Consider the following 19,913-nt stretch of genomic DNA (forward strand, 5'->3'; position numbering starts at 1 on the left):
AGATTCAGGAAAGAGCTGCAGTTCAAGACCAAAGGCAGTCTGCTGGAGAATTCTCTCTTGCTCTGGGGAGATGAGCCTTTTGTTCAATTCAGGCCTTCAGTGGATTAGATGAGGCCCACCCACGTTATGGAGAGCAATCTGCTTTACTCAAAGTCCACTGATTTAAATGTAAATCTCATCCCAAAATACCCTCATGGAAACATCCAGAATAACATTTGACCAAGTATCTGGGCACCGTGGCCCAGCCAAGTTAAAACGTAAAATTAACCATCACAATGGGTCACAGAGTAGCTGTAATCAGCAAGAGCTGACCTTGGTCAAACCCTTACCCCTCTCCCCACGTGCCTCACTGTTCTTTATCCTGGGCACTGTTACCTTCATTTCATCATGTCGCCATCTTCTCTCCTCACCTTTCAGGTACCTAGTTCCCTTTTCCTCTTTTAGCCTATCCCTAGTCCCACCTCACCAACCTCCTCTACCCTGAAAAATCCCTCCAGACCTTAGAAAATGACCTTAGACATTTGCACTTTAGGTTAAATTTAAATCATTGTAAGCTGTCTTACCTATTTTCTCACCGTGAGAGGAAAGTATATTAAGGATTTCAGGGATCAATGACAAACTGAGGGAGTTTTGTTTAGTTTTGCTTTTTGTTTTTTGAGGAAAGGAAAGACTGATTAAGTCACAGAAATCAAGACAAAGAGAGACAACCAGATTTTGCCAAAGACAGAAATCAGGTAAATTCCAGGTCTAGATAATTAGTGGATGGTCTTTTCAGAATATCACCATTGGGGTAAATCAGCTCTTGCTATTTTCTGTCTTTCTTCCTCAGGATGGTCCAGATTGTAGTTGCTTGGGAGAGAGAGCATCTGATTGACTGAGCCTGGGTTCTGTGCTCCCTCCTAGGCCAGGGGAGGGCAGGGGGCATTGTCTGACAATGCTTTCAAGGCTGCATGAACCAGGGTAGCTGTGACCAGAAAAAAAGGGGAATGAATTTGGGGCAGCAAAAATATTTGTTGTCTATCAACCATAACTACAAGGATTGCTCAGAAGGTGATGCAGAATCAGTTCCACTCTCTTTCTAAGACAACCTTGAATATTAGAGCAAGGCACAGACGGGATGCACAGACATGTGACAACCTGGAGTAATGTCTCCCCTCCAGCTGGATGCTAAGCACCTCAAGGGCAGGAGCTCATGTCTGCTTATGATTTCTTTGGTAGACCCTGCAGAGGGCTGTGCACATGATTCTAATGAACTTATACCACTTGTGAGAGGATACAGAGTCCCTTATCCTGCGGAGTTATGCTTGTAAGCTGACACAGTGGAACCTCTCCAGCATCCAGCAAACCTGTCTTTCCTAGATGATAAACACTCCTCCTCGGTGGAGAGATTGAATACATTTTCACCTGCAATCTAGTTTACCTAGCAAAGCAAGACAACACAGCAGTGGTATAGATAAATACATTTGCTTATTTTCTGGCCTTGGAAATAATGTCAGATCATTGTACCGAGAGCCAATGTCATCTTCTGGATCTGGTAATTATTTGGGCAAAATCTCTTTGATTTATAGATTCAAAGTATCAAAAAATGTAAGACAACCTGTTAAGCTCATCGAATTACACCTCTCACTTTCCAAGTAAGAAAACTGGGGCTCAGAGAGGTGAAGGGAGGTGGGGAGTGAGTGGCAGAGCAAGGAAAAGGACGAGAATCTAAGCCTTCCAACTCCCCAATCTATTTTAATTATTTTTATAGCTTTTCCAAGTTAATAGATCAGAGTTCAACTAGTTCCCTGTCCTTCCTGATAAACTCTGATCCATCGATGATTTAGTTAACGTCTGATTTGTCCAACAGCACACTCTGGTTCTCAGGTACAGTGTGAGAGTTTACAAAACTTACCTGACTTTTTTTCTTCTGTCCCCTGCCCATCTTCAGGTCACTTATTGTTATTAGTTTTCCATTTTAAATCGCTAAAGCCTGCCCAGCTCTTTTAAGTCTTTCTTTCCTTTCCTCATATTGGAAAGAACTATTTTTTTCTAATTAACTGTTGAAAAGGTAACACGTCTTATCATTTTTTATTGTCTTGTGTAAATATAAAGAGAAATATAAGATAGTAGAGGCAATAAGATCATCAGAGACCCTGTTTGGGAGAACCTCTCTTCTTGTAGAGAGCTGTTATTATTATCTATTCTGAGGAAATGGTATGGTAGAAAGGAAACATCAAGGTCAAAAAAAAAAAAAAAAGGCCGAATTTAGGGCATAGTTTATTCAAATTCCACCGTGTATATATTGTCTAAAATGAACACTGGGAATTGACAAAAGTTGTTAGAGATACAAATTACCTTTATTAATAAATATATTTAATAATAAACTAATATATAAAGATATACAGTCACAATTCACTTACACATTTGAAGAAAATCTTAACCTGAGTTTTCCAGGCTACACATAAGCTAAATGTAAATGCCAAGGCTGATTACTTCCAGGAGCTAGGAAACACGTCCGCCTACAAACAAAAGCCTGAATTCACGCAGAATTTGAATTCAGAACCAACTACACATTACTGATCTTCCCAGGGGGTAAGGCCAGTAACCGCGCTGGGTGCTTTTACGTACATTTTCACACTTAAGTGGGTCTGGAAGCATAAAGTTAAAAGGCCATTAAAGGGCAGAGATAAGCAAGGGCTCAGTGATTAAAAGCATCAACGTCCTTCCTATACTTCCTATAAAGTCCGGCGCAAACGGCCAGTTGTGATGAGATTCGCAAAAGGAGCCCTGAAGAAAGTCGCCAGCAGACACTTACATGAAAGACCCACAAGCCCCACCGCCCCCGGCAGCTCGCGTTCAAAATGGCGCCACCGCCCCGCCCACCCCGGGCTGCCGTCGAGCCCGCGCATGCACTGCAGGGCGGGGGTATCGGAGACGCGGCGAAGCGCGTGCGCGGCGTGTAGACGGCTGCGCGCCTGCGCGAGGGCGGGCAGCGGGCGCGCGCGCGGCGGGGGCGGGCTCTTCCGAGCGCAGAGCGCCGAGCTGCAGCGGCGGAGTCGGACGTGTCCGCGAAGATGGCGGGCCGGGTGAGTGCAGTTCGCGGAGCCGCGGGGGTGCCGAGGCGGGGGTGCCGGGCTCACGGACAACTGGAGGTCCAGACGGCCCCAGGGAAAGGGAATGAGCCTGAGCAAACGGGGCGGTGGAGGGGGTGGCAGGCCAGAGAAGCTGGGAAGAGGGAGCGGTGGCAGGGGATTAGCCCTCCTCAGAAACTCCATCCCCCTTAGAAGCTCGAGGGAGGAGACCCCCTCGCTACCCGGGTCTCCTAGGTCTCCCTTAATCCTCCCTTTCCATCCCTTGGGGCTTGTCCCGCTCTCTTCTCAAGCTAGCGGCAGGCTCGTGGCCGTCCCAGGCCGGTCTGAGGGCTCTAGGGGTTTCTCCGCACCCTCTTGCGAGGGCTTATTAGGTGCCGCCTCTGGAATAACTGCGGGGGATCCGTCCGCTGCTTTGGGGCGAGGGCTGTGACAGGGACCAGAAGGAACCCAATTCTGGTTCTTCACAATAAAAGGTCTTGAGAAAGGAGGAGGGGGTGCAAATGACTTTTAATGTAGAACCCCGGCCATCTGGGGGACGTGTCACTGCCGGCTCAGGCAGAAATGCCTTGAGCTTGGAGTGGGGATGGATTTGGAGTGTCGCGTTTTCCTTTTATGAATGACAGCCGTTTCGAATGCAGCAGGATATGTTGTAGTTTCAGGGTTTTAAATTTTACTTCCTCCTTTAGCCTCTGAGATCGCGGGGTAGTATGGGTTTGGCGAGGGGAGATAAGGCTGGTTCTAGGGTGTACTGCAGTGTGCGTTGAGCAAAAACCTGAGGGATGGATCCTGCCCAGAGATTACACTGGTCATAAACCTGGGGACGTTAACTGCGTCATTAGGGGATAAGGATGTGCTTGACTGATTTATTTCTACTGGAATATTTGAATAAATTTGCATAGATTATGCATACACGCAAATGTTCTCCCTAAAGGAAATTGTTAAGTCAGGAGATTCTAGAGTGAGAAGATACCTTAAAGGTCATATAATTAGGCTCTTTCTCATCTTTTCCCCGCAGTCTCTCCTTTTATCTACAGCTACTCCCTCCAACTGTGCTTCAGATTCTCTCCCCCGCTTCTAAGGAGCCCCATTCCTCCATATTCACCTGCTCCCTCTTAACAAACTCAGGCTTCTCCCATCGTAAACCCTCCCTCCACTCCCACAGCTGTCACCTTTTCTCTTCCCACTTTACAGCCAGAAATCTTGTCTCCATTTATTTGTCTCCCATTTGCTTGCCACCTACTCACGCCTCAACCCACTGCAGCCTGATTTCTGGCCCTATCATCCCACTGAAACGCGCCCCTAAACTTAACTGACATTTTTCATTCCTTGTCTTATTGATGTCTCAGCAGCGTTTGACATTGTTGACCGTTGCCTCCTTCATGGAAAATGCTCTTCCCTTGGCATCAGCCTCCCTCCTGTTTTTAGTCAGGCTGCTCTTTTGCAGACTCACCCTCCTCTACTCTGTTATTCAATGCAGATATTCCTCAAGGCTGTCTCCTCACTCTCTGTTTTCTCCCCAGGCAATCTCTTCTAAGCCCAGCTTCAACTACTATCTAGATGCCAACGATTCTCAGTATCTTACTCCCAGTGCAGACCTGTCATTTAAGTTTCAGATCAGTATGTCAAACTGACTATTTAAAACCAAGGCACCTCAAACTCAACTTGTTCAAATTCAAACCCATGGTCTTAGCCCACCTAATTAGTATTTTTACAGGGTTTCTTATTTCAGTGAATGGCATCACAATGCATTCCACTTAAATAAGCTGGAAACCTGAGGGGGGGGAGTGGGTCATTCTTTATACTTCTGTCTCTTACCATATCCTCTGCCCTCAAGGAAAATTCATCACTGAGTTCTGTTTCCCCCCTCAGAAAAGGGTATTATTAATTATTAGGGCCAAAGAATCTGGGTTGGGCATTACTGCTTTAAACTATATCCAAAACACCCACTGGACTAGTCACATGGGTTCTGTCATTTTAACATCCTAAAAATCTCTCCAATCTGTCAACCTCTCTACATCTTCATTTCCACCCCCTTTTCCCAAACTACTATCATTTCTGGCCTGGACTACTGCGGGAAGCTCCCGAGTGGCCTCCTTATGCCATTCACCACGTTGATGATTCCCTCCCATGCCCATTGCTACTTAAACCCCTCCCTCAGTAACAGCTCATTACTTTTGGGAGAAGACTGAATCCTTAACTGGGCCTTTAAGGCCCTTTGTGGTTCTGCTCCTGCATCTCTACTCACCGCCTTACTCTGTGCTCAGGTTATATAAGCCTTTCAATTCCTTGAACCTCTTACCACAGGGTCTTTGCATGTGCATTTCCTTTCTTTGTGATGTTCTGCTCCCAGCCATTTACCTCCTACTCATAGATCACTCAGCTACTCAAGGGAGGCCTGTTCTGATCCCCCACTAAGTCAGGATCCTTTGTTAATATGCTCTTGAAGAACTGTATTCCTTTCCTTAGATATTTAGCTGTCTGTCATTTAAAATTTATTAGTGTGATTGCCTCTACCACTAGACTTTGCTTTCCATGAAAGCAGAGACCATGTTAGTTTTTTACTTACTATCATCAGTGCTTTGCACCTGCCTGGGGCCTAGGTGCTCAATACATTTTTGTTGAAAATGAATCTAATCTCTGTTTTAATACTCTAGTGATAGAGGGTGCATCGCTGTAAGGCTAGCCCATTTTAGTGTCATTTTAGAAAGGTCTTTTTTATATGGGGTTCCATGTAATTTTTATACATATTATTTCCGCTGTTTAGAACTGCGTAGAACTAAACAAAATTCCTTTTCCATATGATAGCTCCTTAGCTGTCTGAAAACACGTTACATATTCCCTCGGATTTTCTCTTTTTCAAGTTAAACATCCCCAATTCCTCAAATATCCTATATCCCAAACCATTCATCATTTAGGTTATCTTCCTTTGGAAATGTTCTGTTTTGTCAGCGTTTCTTCTAAAATGTGCTCAAGAGACTAACACGGTGATCAGTGAAGAATATCCTTGAACTATTATCTTAACTATTGTCTTAAGCTGGACACTACCATTATTAATAGAGGCTAAAATTGTATTTGCTTTTTTCTGCAGTAAATCACACTCTTGGCCCATGCTGAGCTTACAGCCAGTTACAACTCTCATGTTCTTTTAAAATCAGCCCCCCTCCTCTGCATGCTAGGTATTGTGCAGTTGTTTTATTGAACCTAAGTGTAAGACCTTATATTTATCCCCTTTACAGTTCACCTTTTTTCGGTCCATTTCTGCTACCTGTTGAAGGTTTCCTTGATTCTTTCACGTTACACAACATAGTAGTGCTCTCGTCCAGTTTTGTTTCATCTGTAGGTTTCATAATCATGACTTCTGTGTCTCCATTCTAGTCATTGAGAAAAGGTAGGATAAGACAGGGTCAGAAATAGCCCTTGAGCATGCTGCTAGAGACTCTCCTCTACGCTGGCACACATCAGTATGCTTTGGGTACCATTGCTTAACTACAAATGTATCTCATTTAATCCTGACAAAACCACCCTGCAAGGTAGGTAGTATTAACTTTGTTTTACTCAGAGAGAGGGACTTAGTAACTTGCCAGGTTCACAGCCGGCAAGAAGCAGGGTTAGCATTTGAATTCAGGTCAGTTCATCAACTTAGTTGCAAGGGTATAAAGAAGAGTAGATTTACCTTACCTAGAACTTATTAGAGCCTGCTGTCAAAGTTTAATTTTCAAAACCTACCTTCTGTCTTTCGGAAAATTTAAGCACCTTTGGCCCATCTCGAGTGGTCTTATCTTTTCCTCCTATAGCCATAATTGTCTAGCAACTACCTATCCAGGTTTAACAAATACAGTCAGCCTTGTCGTAATTCTCTTTTTATGGGAGAAAAGCTATTTTGAGTTTTTACTGCTTTTGATTGGTTTAGTTAATTTTGGCATTCTGACATCATCTTGTAAACGGTATTTATGTTCACTCTGTAATTGAAGATTTGTATCAGTGTTGCTGATGATAGCATTAGTAACCTGTGTATCTTGGCCTTTGCTTTTCCTGACCGTAAAAGAAAGCATCATATTTAGTCCATCTGGGAAACTGAAGAATAAACTGTGTGATGTTATTCAATATAGCATCTAGGTCATCAGAACTTGGTTAATCCCTAAAATACTTTGAAGCCTCTAATCTTAAAACTAAAGAACCTAAAAGAAAATAATTTTTGTCATTATTGTTTTAGTGTATTTATTATATGAGAAAAATATGGAATGACAAGTTGGATACATTTTATAACACGATCAATTAATTTAAACATATCTGGTTCCTTTTGGCCTTTCAAAAGATTCAATTAGGTAATAGGTTTTTCTCAGCTGTTTTAAATTTTTGCTAGTAATAAATCAGATTCTAAAGTTGTAATTCTTATTACTTACATTGAATATAGACTCTTATTTATAAATGACCTCCACGTACAGATGGCTGCCACTGCCCCAGGCCTCCACACCGTCTTTCAGAACTCTCTTCGTGCTGCAGCTGCTCTGGAATCAGGGAATCAGAAGCAGAGGAAAGAATCTGAAATGTAGCCTTAATAGCTGAGGAGAGCTGACTGTAGGCAGGGAGAAGCTCCTTAGTAAAGCTTCTCTGTTTGGTGTTGCTTTCCAGACCCCTTAGACTACCACTGTCACCCCACTCCTGAAGAAAAAGGAAAGAGAAGAAGATAGGCTTTCCACAGTGCCTGAACTTTTTTGTACTCTCTCTTTTAAAATTGCCAGAAATCTCTCTTACTGGAGATTTAGCAGTCCCTTTCTGAAAATACACATACATTAATGAAAATAAAACCAAGGGATTGTGTTCTTCATAAATTCTTACATCTAGTGGAGGTAATTTGTTTTAAGAAATAGGAGTAAGATGATCTTAAATAGGAATCTAAGAGAGAGAACTCTCTTAGGTGTTGAAAGGGGTTTAGAAGGATGTTAGAGGTAAGTTTTACCTAATCTGGCTGTTTGTCTAGGTCAGGCTAGTATATTTAGTATCAGTATATTGAAAAAGCTTTTGTAACCTAGTCCAGAAACCTAACCGTTTATAACATTTTTACGGGTGAATGACATCTTTACCAAATAACCAACCTTCAGATTGGAACACAAGTCCTAGACTGGGGACAGCTCATGGGCAGTACCACAAGACAAAACAAATAATATAAAATGTTTTGTAGTCCCATTTCCTAAATCAGAGTTTTACTGTCCGGAACATATCAGCTCTCTGCAATCTTGTATGCAGTAGTTATTGCTTTTGTGTATCACTCTAGTGGAGATTTTATAAAGTATGTTCAAATGCAATACATTTTAGAAAATAAAATTGAACTCTTTAAGCACTATCAACTAGCTGCTTCTTTCTGAAACCCAGAGGAATTTATGCTTAAGATGGATATATTCTTTTTTCAGGTATTTAAGTCAGGGTGCAAAGGTGTAAGGTGAAAGTATATTATTTTACTATGGAAAATTCTTGAATTGTTAGAGCGGTGAATCCTTGGAAACAGCTGCATTAGCAATACACTAGTCACTTGCTATAAGGCTGTTCTTAAGGGTCCATACTCTGGGTATAGTGTATTAGGTAAAAATCTCTTAATGAGGTCCTTTATCCTACTTCAGTATTAATGCCTTTGAATGGGCTCTGAGACCTACCTTACACTGCCTTCAATTTCCTAGTGATTTAAACTCATAATTTTCGGGCTTCCCTGGTGGCGCAGTGGTTGGGAGTCCGCCTGCCAATGCAGGGGACACTGGTTCGAGCCCTGGTCTGGGAGGATCCCACATGCTGCGGAGCAACTGGGCCCGTGAGCCACAATTACTGAGCCTGCGCGTCTGGAGCCTGTGCTCCGCAACAGGAGAGGCCGCGATAGTGAGAGGCCCGCGCACTGCGATGAAGAGTGGCACCCGCTTGCCGCAACTGGAGAAAGCCCTCGCACAGAAACGAAGACCCAACACACCCAAAAAGAAGTAAAGAAATAAATTTAAACTCATAATTTTCAACTTATTTTTTTATGATGCAAACTAAATATTCATTGTGTGACTATAACTATTTCTAGCTCTATGCACTTTAAACAAGAATAATTCATATGCTCCTTAAGAGATTTCAAGCATGCTGAAAAGTACAGAAAATAGTATAACATATACATATATCCATGTGCCCATGATCCAGATTGTGTTTACATATTGTGATATTTTCTTTGTATCTTTTAACTTTTAGAAATAAAACCTTATAGATCCAGTTGAATCCCCTTTGTATCCCTTCTTTTAATAAAAAATTTATTTATTTTATTTATTTATTTTTGGCTACGTTGGGTCTTCGTTGCTGTGCGCGGGCTTTCTCTAGTTGCGGCCAGCAGGGGCTACTTTTCGTTGCGGTGCACGTGCTTCTCATTGCGGTGGCTTCTCTTGTTGCACAGCACAGGCTTTAGGCGCATGGGCTTCCGTAGTTGTGGCACGAGGGCTCAGTAGTTGTGGCTCGCGGGCTCTAGAGCACAGGCTCAGTAGTTGTGGCGCCTGGGCTCAGTAGTTGTGGCGCCTTAGTTGCTCCATGGCATGTGGGATCTTCCCGGACCAGGGATTGAACCCATGTTCGCTGCATTGGCAGGCGGATTCTTAACCACTGCACCACCAGGGAAGTTTACATACTGTGATATATGCTCTATATCTTTTAACTTTTAGAAATAAAACCTTATAGATCCAATTGAATCCCCTTTGTATCCCTTCTTGATTCCACTGACCTTTTCCAGAAATAACCACTACCTTAAAGTTGGTATAAATCCTTTCTGTTCACATCTACGTATGTTTGTGCCCATAACTAATATATTGTTTTGTGTGTTTTAAAAATGTATATAGTGGTGTCATACTGTATATTTCCTTCTACAGCGTGCATTTTTTCATTTAAAATTGTGATTGAGATTTAGTCATGTTGAAATTACATAGAGCTAGTTAATTCTGTTTATTGTATAGTATTCTATTTTGTAAATATACCACAATTATCTGTTTTCTTATCAGAGGACAATTTAGGTGGTTTTCAATTTTATTTCTCCCAGTGCACACATTCTTGTATATGTCTCCTTACATATGTGTGTAACAGTTTCTTTAAGATATATGTCTAGAGACGTGGACATATACCCTATGTAGAATAGCTACATAGAATTGCTGGGTGATCAGTGACCTTTATCTTTACCTAGTTATAACAGTTTGCAGTCTTACCAGCAGTATATGAATACCTGATACTCATGTCCTCTCCAGCACTTAATATTGCAGACATTTTAATTTTTACAATATGATAGGGGTAAAATAATATTATTGTTTAAATTTGCATTTTTTTCCTGATTACTAGTGAGATTGAGCATTCTTCATATTGGTCTTCGGAGTTTCCTCTTCTGTGAATTACGTTTGCATATCCTTTGCCCATTTTTTTTCTTTTGGGCTGTTCAGTGGTGATCTTTTCATGTTTGCAGAGTTTTAGATTTAAATTTTATTGTAGTTATAACTACCCATTTTTTTTAAACCTCTATAATTAGTGTACTTGTATGTTTTAAAAGAGATCGTTTCCCACTTTGAAGTTAGAAAGATTTTCTTTTAAAAGGTTTTGGTGTTTGATTCATCTGGAATTTATTTTTGCGTTTGGTGTGAATTAGGAAGCTAATTTTATCTTTTCCATATGTATAACCAGTTGTCCCAATATCATGTATTGATTCCATCCTTTTTCCCACTGATTTGTAATGCTACCTCTGTTTTATATCCACTGTAAGTCTGGACTCTATTCTGTTTCATTATTCTGTTTGTCTATATGTGCACCAATACCACTGTTTTAATTACCATAGCTTTAAAATTATTCTTGCTATCTGGTAGTGTTAGCCCCCCTCATTTTCCTTCATTTGGCATTTCTTGGCCCTTTTCCATATGAAGTTTACGAGCAACTTAATCCCTCCTTTAAAAAATTTTTTTATATTTAAATTTATCTTTTGCCGTTGATTTACATTTTTTCCTTATAGTATTTTATAAGGGCAGATACAAAGATCATTTCAATAGAATTTGTCTGAATTACTCTAGGAAGCTGATAAGCTGATTTTCTTCCCTCCCTCCCTCCCCATCCTTCCCTCCCTCCTTTCTTTCCTGTTTTTTTTTGCCGTTAAGCCAAAAAGTGCTAATAATTTATCGCAACTTTGTGCCCTATAGATTTGCAATCAAATGAATTAGCATTAGCTGTTTATGAGTAATGCAGGGTGTTTTGGTCCTTTGCTAAATTCGGAATGAAGTGCTAAAATTCTGATGTATTTTGCACTAGCTATGTAGATCTTTGGTAATGGAGAAAATAGGAAAATTATTACAGTAAGAAATAAGTTGTCATTTTTGAAATCCAGCATTCACTTCTTTATAAAATCACTAAATATTAAAGAGAATTTTAGGATTTCACTGATGGATTATTTTTTTTTTTAATTTGTTATTAATTTATTTATTTTTGGCCGAGTGGCTTATGGGATCTTAGTTCCCCCATCAGGGATTGAACCCGGGTCCTCGGCAGTGAAAGCGCAGTCCTAACCACTGGAGCGCCAGGGAATTCCCATCGCTGGTGGATTTTTTAAAAGTGTAAAGTGTTTTTAGTGTTATGTGCATATGAACAAACATTTTCTTACTTGGTTTGACAAGCAATGAAAATAAAACTAATCACTAATTCTGAGTCTTCCAAAAAAAATCTGAGTGGGGAGATTAAAACAATTTAGTTATCCTAGTTACGTTTCTCCTAGAGAATAATATTGACAAAATTTTTTGAGATGATAGCAGACTTAGATCCCACTGTTTAGAAAAAAGCCTGGCATGAAAGTGTTATTTAGTAAATGATTGTTGAATGGGTGAATGACTGTTTATTTCTGTATACCTTAGTAAATTATCATTTTGGACAGTGTCTGTAGTTGGATTTTAATGTTATGTTCTCTGCCAACTATTGAATACTCTACTGTTGTTTATTCTGTTATCCAAGTCATTAATATAGCATAGATCTAACTTTAAATAGCTGCTGGCCTCTGATACAGTCCTTTTCTCGATCTGCAGATATTGAGTCTGATAACTTTTTTGTTTATATAGACTTCCAATCAATTTACTACTTATAAAGCATCAAAATAAACTTAACTATAAAGTTTTACCAAGGTAAAGGATGAAATGGACCAAGAGCATTTTTGAAGTCTCTTTTCCATATTTTCTTCTCTTCTATTGTAGAAGGAAATGAACCTGCCATTATTTCTGTTTTTATGAAGTTTATTTCTCTAAGTGCAATGATTCTCAACGTGGAATCTGCAGACCAGCTAATCAGCATCACCTGAGAACTTGTTAGAAGTGCAGATTCTCTCACCCCACAGAGGTTGATTAAATTAGAAATTCTGGAGGTGGGGCCCCTGCAATCCCTTAACAGTTCTGAAGGTGATTCTGGTGTATGCTAAAGTTGAGGACCATTGACTTAGGATTTTGAGCTCTCCAATTTACTTTAACAAATTGTTCAAGATTTTTTTCTCCAGATTTCCTTCCAAATGTATACTCAACCTTGTTATTTCTAGATTTCAGCGTTATTGTCTTACCTTTCCTTTAATACCTTCACCTATATCCAATTTTCAGACATTTAAGAAAGCATAAGTTATTTCCTACAGTATGGAGAATTAGGTACCTTGACTGACCTTTCCATGGAAAATACTTGCAATGCTAGATAGCATGGTAATTATAGTTAATTAAAAAATGTTGTATTCTTGAAATTTGCTAAGACAGCAGATCTTTCTTTTATTTTCTTTTTTTTTTTGGCCGTGCTGGGTGGCTTGTGGGGTCTTAGTTCCTGACAAGGGATCGAACCTGCACCGCCTTCGTTGGAAGCGCGGAGTCTTAACCACTGGACCGCCAAAGAAGTGTGCTAAGACAGTAGATCTTAAGTGTTCTTACCACACACACACACACACACAGAAGTAACTTTGTGAGGTGATGGATATGTTTATTAGCTTGTTGTGGTAATCATTATACAAGGTATACTTATATCAAAACATCACTTTGTATACCTTAGACAAAATTCCCTAAGGCTGAACGTGTGCATGTATGCTTGCGATCCAGCAGTTCTTCTGGAGGGGGTGTATGTAGGGGTGGGGGGGTGGGAGTATAGCTATCCAATTGAAATGCATACATTATTATTCAAAAGGCATGTAATGTTATTAGCAACAGTATTCATGATTAAGAACTGGAAACAACTCATGGATAAATAATGGTGGTATATTCATATAATTTTATACTATAAAAAGCAAGGAAAATGAGCTACTGCTACATGCAACAACATGGATGAGTGTTAACAATCATAATATTGATGGGTAGAAGTCACACACAAAATAATGCAAGCTATATGTTTCCATTTATATAAAGTTTTCAAGAGGCTAAACTCTGATTTCTATCTCTGGTGGTAGAAACAAGATAGCAGTTATCTGTGGTTGGGGGTGAAGGGCTAGTAATTAGGAGAGGGCAGTATGGGATGTTGGTAATGTTCTCTTTCTTTAACTGGGTGTTGGTTACCCTGGGTGTGTTCACTTTGCAGAAATTCTTTGAGCCAAACACAATGTGTGTACTTTTCTGTATGTATGTTTTCTTTAATAAAAAGTTGATTTAAAGAAGTGGTAATGTTCTTTTTCTTAAACTAGGTGGTAGGAACATGGTGATTGTTTCTCGGTATTTTATATCTTACGTTTTTAATAAGTATTTTATTTTTATTCAGTATTCAAAAAATATAAAAAGTAGTCACTACTTCATTGTTAATTGAGCATCTCCTGCACAGAGCACAGTGCCTGGAACATTATAGGTATTCATTAAATATTTGTTCCATTGAACAAAAGTAAGGTAGTAATTCCTTTTTGCCTTCCGACAGCCAATCTTTTACTCAATTATTTATAAATAATTATTTCTAAATAACCAAAAAATATAAATAATACCATTATATTATTCTTATACTATCAAGCTGAGTTTATTAAACAGAAACCTCTCAGTATTACAGGCACTTGCATCATGAATTATTAGCATGTTTAATTATAGTGACTCAGATTAACATCAGCAATTTAGATTAATATGGATGTAAATCAATAGATTTTGCAGCTTTGAAGATGTGAAATTTATTAGACTTTCTAATATTTTCAGGTGTCTCACTTTTTTTTCTTTTTTTTTTTTTTCTGAACAACTGAAATCACAGCTAACTTTTTGTTCTGAAACTTGTGTTTCACCTTCTGTACCATGCTGCCTCTTGCTTCTTGCCTGTCTTGCATCTCTAACTTTCTGCTTTCCTGAATGCCCTCTGTCTCGCTAAGGGAAGAGCCCAGAGCTATGGGACTTAGGGGTTGGGACTGGGGAGAGGCTCTAAGGCCTGGGATCCTTGTTCTGATTCCTTCTCCAAAAATTCTTCTCTCCTTCTTCACTCTTCAAAAGAACGTAGGTGCCAAACTTTCATCAGGATGTTGGAATTAAAAAAAAAAAAAAGCTTCACAAACATTGTTTTGATTTCTTTAAGAACATTTGGAGTAAACTTTTCAGAGTAAGAACAGTCAGTTACTAAATAAGAATATCTTAAATTGAATGAATGGTATTTTACAGTTTTGAAAACACCTTCACAGATCTTAGACTCTCAGAGCAACCTTATGAGGTGGCACTCTGAAAATTCAGTTCAACAAATATATTTCAACTAACACAAAAACCCTCAGCTAACATCATACTTACTGGTGAACACTGAAAGCTTTCCCCTTTAAGATCGGGAACAAGATAAAGGATGTTTGCTGTCTTACCACTTCTATTCAACACTATTTTGGAGGTTCTAGGTAGGGCAGTTAAGCAAGTAAAAAAGGCATTCAAATTAGAAAGAAAGAAAATTATATCTATGTACAGATGAAAGCATTTACAAGAAAAAAACAGAGAGCTAAAAAATGAATCCCATAAAGTTGCAGGATACAAGATCAATATACAAAAATCATTTGCACTTCTGTACACTAGCAATGAACAATTTGAAAATAAAATTAAGAAAACAGTTCCATTTACAATAGCATCGAAAAGAACAAAATACCTATGACTAAGTTTAACCAAAGAATTGTAAGATTTGTACACTGAAAACTATAAAACACATTGAAAGAAATTAAAGATCTAAATACATGGAAAGACATCTTCTTAGAAGGAAACGTAGATGAAAATCTGTTCATGGATCGGAAGACTTAATATTGTTAATATGGCAGTACTCCCCAAATTGATCTATAAATTCAGTGCAGCCCCTTTCAAAATTCCAACTGCTTTGTTCTCAGAAGTGGACAAGCTGATCCTAAAATTCATATGGAGTTGCAAAGCCATTTTAGCCACAACAATTTGAAAAAGAAAAAGAAGAGTAAAGTTGGAGGACACACTTCCTGATTTCAAAACTTATTGTAAAGTACAGTAATCAAGATGATATGGCAGTGGCCCAAGGATAGTCACATAGTCATGTAAACCAGTGGAATAGAATTGAGAGTCCAGAAGAAAACCATACATTTATGGTTAATTGATTTTCAACAGAGGGCCAAGACCATTCAGTGGGGAAAGAATAGTCTTTTTAACAAATGATGCTGAGACAACCGGATATCTACATGCAAAAGAATGAACCTGGACCCTTACCTCACACCACATACAAACATGAACTCAGAATGGGTCAAAGATCTAAATCTATAAAATTCTTAGAAAGAAACAAAGGTGAAAATCTGCATGACCTTGGATTAAACAATCTTTTTAAAGATATGACACAAAAAGCACAAGCACCAAAGGGAAAAATAGATAAATTAGACTTCATCAAAATTAAAAATTTTCATGCATCAAGAAAGTGAAGAGACAACCCACAGAATGGGAGAAAATATTTATAAATCATATGTCTGATAATGGTCTAGTATCCAGAATGTATGAAGAACCCTTACAACTCAACAATAAAAAGAAACTCTATTTTAAAATGGGCAGAGGATTTGAATAGATATTTCTCCAAAAAAGATGTGAAAATGACCAATAAGCACATGAAAAGATGTTCAGCATCATAATCATTAGAGAAATACAAATCAAATCCCACAATGGGATACTACTTCACACCCACTGGGATGGCTATAGTTTAAACAAAAAATGTTTGTTGATGACAGTGTAGAGAATTTGGGACCCTCATACACTGCTGGCAGGAATGTAAAATGGAGCAGCCATTGTGGGAAACAGTTTGGCAGTTCTTCAAAAAGTTAAGCATAGAATGATCCAGCAATTCTCCTAGCTATATAACCAAGTGAGTTGAAAGTATATGTTCGTACATAAACTTGTACATGAATGTTCATAGCAGCATTATTCATAATAGCCAAAACGTGGAAACAACCCAATGTCCATCAGCTAATGAACAGATAAAACAAATGTGGGTTATCCATACAGTGGAATATGATCACAAAAAAGGAATGGCGTGCTGTCACTTGCTACAACATAGATGATCTTGAAAATATTATGCTAATTGAAAGAAGCAGTCACAAAGATGACAGATTGTATGATTCTGTTTATATGAAATGTTCAGAATAGACAAATCCGTAGAGAGAGAATGTAGATTAGTGGTTGCCAAGGGATGAGGGAGGGGAGAATTGGGATTAAATAGCTAATAGGTACAGGGTTTCTTTCTGGAGTGCTAGAAATGTTCTGGAATTAGTGGTGATAATTGCACAATGTAGTGAATATACTAAAAACCACTGAAGTGTATACTTTAAAGTGATGAATTTTATGTTATATGAACTTGTCTTAGTCTATTTGGGCTGCTGTAACAAAATACCAGAGACTGGGTAGCTTATAAACAACAGAAATTTATTTCTCACAGTTTTAGAGACTGGAAGTCCAAGATCAGGGTGCCAGCATGGTTGAGTGAGGGCCCTCTTCTGGGTCACAGACTTCTCATGGTATCCTCACCTGCTGGATGGGACAAGCTAGCTTTCTGGGCCCTCTTTTATAAAGGTACTAATTCCATTCATGAGGGTTCTGCCCTCTTGACCTACTCACCTCCCAAAGGCCTCACCTTCTAATACCATAGCCTTGGGCATTAGGTTTTCAACATATGGATTTTGGGAAGACAAACATCAAACCATAGCAGAAGTGTATCTCAAAAAACGCTAATAAACACTTCAACTAACGTTGCATATACTGGGTGGCACAGGCATGCCGGAACTTAGAATAGTGGTACTCAACTAAGTAGTTTAAGGCAGCTGGTGATAAGTAGTGATAAGACTGTTGGAGAAGCACAAAAAATAGAGATATGGGAGATACCCAGTCTTACTAGGAACCAAACAAAGAGTTTTATAAACTTGGCTTTGTAAGATGGGTAAGATTTCCATAGGTGGAAGGGGTTTGGAATAGGGAATTCAGGCAAAAGGGGTAGTGTAAAACAAAGGTATGGCGTTAGGAATATGAAGTATCAATACATGGGCTTTATTATTTAGGAATCACATTTTTAGTTTTAGGTCATGTCTGGTGGCAGACAGAAGATTGAATTGGAGAAGAGAAATTAGAGTCAGGGAAACCAATTAGGTTATCGCAGTTTTTTTAGGAGAGAGGTGATGTTGGCTGAATTAGATCAAAAGTTGTGAGGATGGAAGGGAGGAATCAAATGCAAGTTACAGTGCAGAAGTAGAATTAATAGGTCTTGTACCCAGTTTGTGTGTGTGTGTGCACGTGCGTGTGTGTATTGGATGGTGAAGGGAAGAATGACCTTGAAATTGTGAATTTGAGTGAATTGAAAGGATAATGATGATGTTAGGACAGCCAGAGAAACAAATTAAAATGAATACTGAAGAGAGGGAGATACCACTGAATTTCGCAGTTAGAAAGGCATTGGTGACTTGGAAGAGCCATTGCAGGAAAGTAGTTGCTGTAGAGGATTTCAAAGAAGATTGCCAGAGGATGAGAAGATGGGAGGTAAGGAAGGGAGACTTGAGAAATTTGGTTGTAAAGTGAAGAGAGAAAGGTTGATAATTTGAGGTAAGAGAATTAAGGGACTTTTGCTTTTTAAGTCACTATGAGGGGTGTGGACCTGCCTCTGGAACGAGAGAGGTTTACTGGCAGTGACCCAAGAGGCGAAAGACCAAAGGCTGGATAGGCGGGTTGCCATCAAACCTACAGATGAGGGATTCTACCTCCTTATACATTTGAGGTATGTGCCTTAAGATGCTTCTGTAAGGTTAAGAATAGAATGCTGTGATCCTTGAATGTGACCAAATGGAGCTACAGTACGTGCTTGAATCAAATTAGAGGTAGCTATAGGATTAAAACACACAATCTTTAGTTAATTCACTTTAAAATTAGATTTTTTTATCTTCTAAGTATATAAAATTCAGAATGAGTCATATTTTAAAAATCATTTAGAGGGCTTCCCTGGTGGCGCAGTGGTTGAGACTCTGCCTGCCAATGCAGGGGACACGGGTTCGAGCCCTGGTCTGGGAAGATCCCACATGCCGCGGAGCGACTAGGCCCGTGAACCACAATTGCTGAGCCTGCGCGTCTGGAGCCTGTGCTCTGCAACAAGAGAGGCCTCGGTAGTGAGAGGCCCGCACACCGTGATGAAGAGTGGCCCCCACTTGCCGCAACTAGAGAAAGCCTTAGCACAGAAACGAAGACCCAACACAGCCATAAATAAATAAATAATTAATTAATTAAAAATAAAATCATTTAGAGAGAAGTAATTTTCTTATGAGAAAACAAAAATGTTAGCTGGAGTGAGGGCTGGGGTGTTTGCAGGTGTGTAAAGCTTTTAAAACAGCGCCTGGCATGTAATAAGCTCTCAAACACATTAGCTGTTATTATTGACACTCCTCCAGTCCAGCCACCAAGTGGATAATCATTCGTCTCAGTGCCATTTATTGAATAGTTAAGCTTTCCTCTACTGATTCTAAATCTCACATATCAAGTTCTCACCTGGTTCTGTTTCTGGATTGTTTGTTCTACTCCATTGAACTGTCTGTTTCTGTACTAATACTACAATACATTGGTTTATTTTATTTATTTTTATTTTATTTTTAGTTTTTTTTGGCCATGAGAGCTTAGTTCCCCAACCAGGGATTGAACCCCGGCCCTCGGCAGTGAAAGTGTGGAGTCCTAACCACTGGACTACCAGGGAATTCCACTAAATTGTTTTAATTACTGTGTACGGCATGTTTTGATGTCTAGTAGGGCCAGTCTCATTCTTTCTGAAATTTTTCTTGGCTACTTTCACAAATTAAAAAAAATTTTGTTCCCTTCTCATTTTGCCTACTACATTTATAATACTTTGCCAGTTACAGTTTAGATTGAATTTGCTGAAGTCCCATTGGGATTTTCTTATAATTACGTTAAGTTTATAGGTTAATTTGGAGTTGATGATATCCTTACAGTATTGAGTCATTGCATAGAATGACATCATATATCTCTACATTTACTTGGATATTCTTTTATGTGCTTCTGTTAGTTTTCTTCATATGGGTCTTATCACTCTCTAGATATATTTCTTCCCCAATTTTTTAATTCCACAAATAGTTATTGAGTGCCTATTATGTGCTAAATATTGTACCAGGTACTTCTCCAAATTTTAAAGTAAGGTATTTTGAGGCATTAATGAACTTTCCCAAGTTAATGCAGTCTTGGAGAGGAAATTATTTATTCACAGAGCCAAGGATTTAGTTAACTGGTTTATGATTTGGTGTTCATTTTGATGCTCAGTCGTTGGTTAATCTGCCCAGTATAAATAAAATTTTAACTCTTTGTATATCTATCAAAAGATTTCTGTGTTTCAGACCATATTTTGTAATTTCTTACAGTTTATTAAAAAGTA

At 39.1% G+C, this 19,913-nt stretch overlaps 1 protein-coding gene across 2 annotated transcripts in view; it reads left to right on the forward strand.

The window, feature by feature from the left end:
* The first annotated feature begins 2,953 nt into the window (after nucleotides 1–2,953).
* NSF (N-ethylmaleimide sensitive factor, vesicle fusing ATPase) overlaps nucleotides 2,954–19,913 on the forward strand; it is a 160,962-nt gene continuing 144,002 nt past the window's right edge. For both annotated transcript variants that reach the window (XM_082373826.1, XM_082373825.1), the window contains exon 1: nucleotides 2,954–3,068. In XM_082373826.1, the coding sequence (XP_082229952.1) occupies nucleotides 3,057–3,068 (12 nt within the window). In that variant the 5' untranslated portion in view covers nucleotides 2,954–3,056. The remainder of the gene's footprint in view (nucleotides 3,069–19,913) is intronic.

Source organism: Balaenoptera borealis (genome assembly GCF_965194805.1).
Source record: "Balaenoptera borealis genome assembly, chromosome: 20".
Lineage (NCBI taxonomy): Eukaryota > Metazoa > Chordata > Mammalia > Artiodactyla > Balaenopteridae > Balaenoptera > Balaenoptera borealis.